Genomic DNA, 6717 nt, shown 5'->3' with positions numbered 1-6717 from the left:
ATTAAAAAGCTGTGCACACAGTGCTACCTTTGTGCATGCTCAGTGAAAAAGGTTGTTGTTGTTTTTAGACCAAAAAACTAACAAAAGAAACCTACAAAAACTAAGGCACTGAACAACCAAATGCAAATGTTCTGGAAGAAAAACAGCAACATTAAATGAAACCTAGTCAGTGAAGTGATTTCTGGAAAACAGTATATGCAAATTTGTCCCCATGTAGTTTGCAAAGCTAAAAAATAAAACACTTTAATGTTCCTCCATGGGCTTAGCAGCCATTATAATTAGGGGATATAAATGATTATGTTTTCATTTGTTTGGCTGGCAAATTTATTTTGTTTGACAGTCATCCGTCTCTTGTCAATTACAGTCTGAATGTCTGCGCGGGATTGCAGATATTCCACATTATTATAATCATTCCCGCGCAAATGTGGCAAGCGCTTTATTGTAACATAAGTACACAGTCATGTAATTGCAGAAGAATGGATGCGAGCTCTCAAATAGGCCTAACTTAAATGAACTGCTTGAGCGCAGACTGTGTGACGTCGCAATCTCTCCGTGCTTTTCAAGTAGAAATTATTTCTCTTTTTTACTGGATTAAATTTTGTCAATACAGTATAGTATGCACATTGTACATCCCTGTGTATCTTAATTTTTAAGACTACAGTTTACTTTCATGCACATTATTTTGCGTTCTATATTTAATTCTACAATATACATCTTTTTTATATTTTATTCTTATATTTTTATTGTTTACTTTTATTTCATTCTTACATAGCTATATTTATATATATTTTCATCTGTGTTGTTTTCTTTAATAATTGCACTGTCCATGGAGTGGACCTGACTCACATTTCACTGCTGGTTATATATGCTATATATAATTTTGTATGTGACGAATAAAAATCTTGAATCTTGAATCTTGATGGCTTGGGAGAATCCTCTTGATAAGTATGGCGTAAGGACTGCTGTTTCCGGGTCCAAGCCTCTACTCATTTCACTTGAGAATACTATCTCAGCAGCCATTTATTAACACTATTTCATTAATATTACGTATTTAAGCTAAGCGTAATTTGCTGTGCACACTACAGTCTCCATGCTCACAGCGTCTCAGACACTGATATTTTAGCTGAATCAGTTTTTTTGGGGGGAAGGGGGAGGGGGGCGTCTGGCAGAGCATATTATGCTTTTTCACTTTTTGAATTTTAGTCAGTGTGTAGTTTGTATGTTTTTCGAACCACCAAGCATGGGAGCATGTTCTAGTACACCCCCAAAACACGCATGGGAGCATATTCTAGTACACCCCCAAAACAAATTCAAGACATTGTAAAAGAGTATAATAGGACCCCTTTAACCACTCCTATCCAACCAAGGTATTGAAGTTAGAAATCCCTGTATCATGACCACTAATTAACATACTTTGTCAATAAGATAATTTTTTTATCCATCCATTATCCATCCACATAGATCTTTGATATTCATATTTTTTGGTAATTAAATATCGCCAGCTAAAAAGTAACTAGTAACTTGTACTCTGAGTATTTTTTGAGAGGAGTACTTTTTACTTTTACTTAAGTACTGTTTTGACAGCAGTACTTTAACTTTTAATTGAGTATTATTTCATCAATGTAACAGTACTTGTACTCAAGTACAAATTTTCAGTACTCCTTCCACCACTGCCCACAACCCTAGGGTTAGGAGTCAAACTCTCTAACCACTAGGCCACTAAGACGTTAATAAACGATTGTGATTGTCTCATTCACTGCCAAGTAAATTACACTATCAAAGTCCAGAAAAAGCATGAAAGACATTGTTCGTCAGAATCTGCCATCAGTGGTTCAACCGTAACGTTATGAAGCGATGAGAATACATTTTGTATGTGAAAATAATGACTTTATTCAACAGTTTGTCTCCTCTGTGTCTCTCCGAGTCACCGTAACGCCGTCAGCTGTGACACGAGGATAAATTTGCTACATGTATTTACACTTTAATTTGTATTTACAATTTGATTTTTTTGTTTGGGTCAGACTCGGGCCGGTAATTATGATATTTTATCCTACCTGTCAGATTGTCCTACCAGGGTTTACTGTGTATGCGCACATCAATATTGTGCTCTTTTTCATTCTAAAAAGCAATTATTTAATGTATTTGCATTTCTGTAAGGGTAGGTTTAGGGTTGTGATAGGTGTAGACATTAATAAACTATCATTTTACAGGTAGCATTATTCGTTATCGAATTGTACTATACCCACTGTTTAAATAGGAAGTAGCAAAATCTGACGGGGTAGGGCAAGGGCCTATATTTGAGGCCTGTTCAGGATTCTATTCCACTTCATCCAATGCTGTTGTTTTTATCTGTGAGCATGCTCTTAATATTTACCATTTTGTTGAGTTTAAAACATGTGACATGTTTGTTCTGCTCTCACTGATCATTCAGTCCAATCCTAATAATGGGAATTTTTTTTTTTTTTTGAATATTCAAACAAACAAAAAAATGATGGTGGAAATTATACTTTTAAACTAAACTAAAACAACAGTAGGTGCAAGTACTGAGCGTTAAAAGAGTGATTTGAGTTGTTCATTCAAGCAAATTGTTCAAACAGCTGATTCATTATGTTTATGGGTTAATGAAACTTTGACTCAACCGATTCGTTTTTCCCCCAACATGGTTAACTTACTTGTTTGGCGTTAATGTCGAGCCCCCGAGTAATACATTTAAACAATTTAAATCCCTGGTTGTATATTTAAATTATGCATGAACGTTCCCAAACACGGTGACAGTGCGAGCTCATGAGATATGATTGTTGTCATATTTCTTTAAAAAACTAAAAATGTATGATATGTATGACACTTTTCGTATGGAATCAAATAGCAAGCACTTTGAGTGTCTTGATCATCATATTTATTTACATATAAAAGCCACAGAACTGAAATTATATTATGTATATTAGCAACACAGTACGTGAGTGTGAATAACGCGATATCTGCCTTTGATCTCGTTGATTTGTCCCACTTGGAGAGGTAAGAATTTTGTCAGTCTTGACTGCGTTTATTTCACTCCAACAGCACCCAAAACAAATGCATCTCAAACAAGCCTAATGTTTAAAAAATGCACATCACATCGCGCTCCTTCTCTCAAATCCATTATGCAAATTGCGTTCCATTTCCATGACGTCACACAGCAGCCGCGATATCGCTGAATCTTTCTGAGGATTCAAATGCTGGTAGGAGTATCATATGTGTACAGACGCTAATTTTCTGAGTGAATTTGCAATACATTTTGATACATTTTCACCGGACAATATGTCTTCAAGATTATCGTCAGTGTCTGAGGAGAGTGTAGAGAGCCAGCTGAGTGTCATCGAGGCCCCTCCTGTGGAGAAGAGCTCAACAGGTGAGTTTAGAAATATGTTTGAAACTGTTCAACTCTGATTAACACACATCTCACAAATTCAGGAAAGCAATAGGCCTAGATGAGTTACAGTGGGGCTTGGAGCTATTTTTGTATTGTTTCTGTAATTTGCTCTCGAGCTTTGGAGAGCACAGGCTACTGTATTTGATTTTTGCTGGTAATTAACACTAGTGGTCGACTTGTGATTTTTACAATTTAAAAATGCACAAAATATAAAAATGGAAATAAAAATGTAAAAAATATTCATGAAATAATGTAGATCTATATATTTGCAAATATAAATTATTCCATTTTATTCCATTAACACCAAGAGTTCAAGTTTCAGTTTTTTTTTCTTCAGTTTTTTAGTGCTTCAACCTATTTCAGTTAGTTGCCAAGGGAATTAAAAATGTTTTAGTTTTAGTTAATGATGATAACACTGGGTCATATTTGCCACTAATAGTATTTTCTATTTGTTTTTCTTAGTTTCAGAAAAGCATGCCAGCAAGAATAAGAAGAACATAATTTCATCTTTCTTCAAGAAAGTACGTAAGGCTGTGAAGCTTCCCATCTGCTCCAAGAACACAGTGGACTGTCTACCACAGCAGGACCCACAGTTTGACAACTCTACACCTTGCCTGGAAGGGTGGAGCGATGCCGCTTTATCCAGTTCGGATGGCTGCCCAGAGCAGTCCAGCTTTACACTTCCAGGTGAAGTGCTTGTTGAGCCAGTAAGGGCTTCAGCTTGCCTGAACCTAAAGACAGCATCCAGATTAGATGACTCTACACCTAACGTCATCTCTGAGGGCAGTACAGACAGACCGAAATTGGAGGCTTCAGGTGAGAATAAAATTGCATTACAAACAGGGGACATCCGTGTAGCTAGATCTCCAATAGCTGATATTAAATTTGTTGATATTAGTTACAAAAAAGGGTACAGAAGAACATAGGAAGAGGAGAAGAATCCACTCTTTCTTCAAGAGCGTGTGGAAGGCTATGAAAAAGCCTTTCTGCTGCCAGAACAAAGTGGAGCCTTTTGTGCCTCCACCAGAACTGGATGATCCTGAGCTGTCACCTGTCCCAGAGCCTTCAGACTGCGTCCCAACTAATGGTAAATCTGTGATCATTATAACAAGATTCATGTAATTGAAGTAATAAACTGGTTTCAAATAAGTTTATTTGAAATATGCTTATACTGAAGTTAATTTGCAGTTAGCTGGCATCTGCTGTTAGTTTGTGCCTTATTTATTTTTTCTATATTAATATTGTTTATGGTCACAAGGCACCAATTGTATGAATTAACCATCTAGCAGTAAGCCTAGTTTATTATTTTATTTCAATTTGAAAATTTTTTTTATGCACATTACTTTGTAAGTTATTACCAATCTTGAAGTAGAAAAAAATAACTCATTATACTGCTTTAAGCATTTTATGCAACTTAAAATGATCTAGCCAGCTTTTATAATGTATAACACACTGTATAATATATTTATATAATACAATATATAATGTGTTCTTGTGTACAGTATGTGTTTTTCTTTTCTTCAGAATCCATTAGCACTCGCTATATAGTGCAAAATATTATTGGAGAAGGAGGCTATGGCAAAGTGTATGAGGGAATCCGTATTTCCGATGGCAAAAAGGTAGAAGAACATTTTGCTCTTACATTAGAATCTGAAAAAAATTTGAGGGAACCTAAAGATTTTAATCTTAAATACTCAGTTCTTCATGGTTAGGTTAAGGTTAGGTGTTCAATATGCTCAACTGTGTTTTTTTACCTTTTGCAGGTTGCCATCAAACGTATTAAAAAAACTGTACGGGATCATTATCTTCAAACTGTAAGCTGGCAAAACATAATATGTATTTAGTTGTTTAAGTGCTGATTACTGTAGTTAATTCACTTGTACGTAACATTAAGCATGAATTCAACTTTGACTCCGTTTATTAAATCAACAAAGTTCAAAGCAATGTAAAGTACAGTACATTTAAAAATTATACATATTCTTTTACCAAACTAACCTTTTGTCGCATCTTTTCTGTAGACTGTACATCCCAAACCTCTCATTACTGAAGTTGCGCTGATGCTAACGATGAGGCAAGGACCCATAAGCCCCTACGTCATCCAACTATATGAGTGGTTTGAGCACCCTCAAGTATTCACTCTCGTGATGGAGAATCCGGATCCCTGCGAGAGCTTGTGGGACTTCATCAACAATAACCCTAACATGAATGAGACAACAGCACGGCTCATCATGTGTCAGGCGGTGCAAGCAGTACAGCACTGCATTGAGTGCGGTGTTTTTCATAATGATATTCATCCAGACAATATCCTGTTGAGAAAACACACTTTAGAGCTCAAGTTAATAGACTTTGGCTGTGGTCATCTTATTAGTAGTAATGGCTATGATCGCAGTCAATATAGAGGTGAGCTGGCATTTTGTGTAACAGAGTGTGGAAACCAGTATTTAGTGACTTATTACTGATCATGTGATTCTTATAAGAATTGCTCAATGCTGAACATGTCTTGCTTACAGGAATACAGGCTTACTTCCCACCTGAGCTCTTCACCTGTGGCAGATTCTACGCCATCTCTACAAACGTCTGGGCTCTAGGAGTGTTGTTGTATGAGATGGTGAACACGTGTTCTCCATTTTGCAATATAACTGAAATCACACAAGCTGAAATTAGGTTTGAAAACCCAGATTTATCCAAAGGTGAGAGAATAGCACTGACAACACACACATACAGCTTCTGCACAGAATTAACAAACATTGGTAGAGAATGTCCTGTCTAAAACACAGACTTTAGTACTTACCAACTGATGTTAGAGGTTAGAATTATGTGTTCAGAGTTATGTTTCTAATAATTGTAAATTCCCTTAACCTTAAATTAACCACGTTTCAGCTGTTTTGTGCATGCTAACATTAGTCACATGATCACGACTAACCAGCTCTCTCCTGAAAACAGAATGCCGTGATCTGATCGTCCAGTGCCTAAACCGTGATCCAACTGAACGGCTGACTCTCGAGCAGATCTTGCTGCATGACTGGTGTAAAACAGTGGATCTAGAAGAGTCAGAGGATTGAAACAGCATTGGTTTCAGAGTTGAGCCAGTGTAACAGACGAGAGTAGGAAACTACATCTGTGCTGTCATCTTCAATTCTGAATCATATATGATGTAGATTCAAAATATGATCAGTGAAGTGAGTTCCTTTTAACAATCTTGTTATACTATAATATATGACGACTAGAAGAAAGACCTGAGTGAAGACAGTCAGTGTGAAGAATCCTCTGACTTTCTCTTTCCTAGGGTTGGACACACCTTCCAGTGA

General features: G+C 36.4%; 1 protein-coding gene across 1 annotated transcript; it reads left to right on the top strand.

Moving 5' to 3' along the window:
- The first annotated feature begins 3297 nt into the window (after positions 1-3297).
- On the top strand, positions 3298-6503 carry LOC132096200 (probable serine/threonine-protein kinase DDB_G0277449). The gene is made up of 6 exons (XM_059501447.1): positions 3298-3388; positions 3872-4225; positions 4308-4496; positions 4934-5028; positions 5173-5223; positions 5428-6503. Exons 1-6 carry the CDS (start codon positions 3298-3300, stop codon positions 5866-5868), a joined length of 1221 nt encoding a protein of 406 aa, XP_059357430.1. The 3' UTR covers positions 5869-6503.
- The last annotated feature ends 214 nt before the right edge of the window (positions 6504-6717 follow it).

This window comes from Carassius carassius, chromosome 2 (assembly GCF_963082965.1).
Source record: "Carassius carassius chromosome 2, fCarCar2.1, whole genome shotgun sequence".
NCBI classification, from domain to species: domain Eukaryota; kingdom Metazoa; phylum Chordata; class Actinopteri; order Cypriniformes; family Cyprinidae; genus Carassius; species Carassius carassius.
Note: the sequence above shows the minus strand (reverse complement) of the source record. Positions and strands in the feature narration are given on the sequence as shown.

What these genes read in the sequence shown, in the direction of transcription:
- LOC132096200 (XM_059501447.1), top strand. Translation starts at nt 3,298, where the DNA reads ATGTCTTCAAGATTATCGTCAGTGTCTGAGGAGAGTGTAGAGAGCCAG. An exon ending in TGTGGAGAAGAGCTCAACAG is followed by an intron (nt 3,389 to 3,871) that starts GTGAGTTTAGAA and finishes TGTTTTTCTTAG; the next exon opens with TTTCAGAAAAGCATGCCAGC. An exon ending in GGGATCATTATCTTCAAACT is followed by an intron (nt 5,224 to 5,427) that starts GTAAGCTGGCAA and finishes TCTTTTCTGTAG; the next exon opens with ACTGTACATCCCAAACCTCT.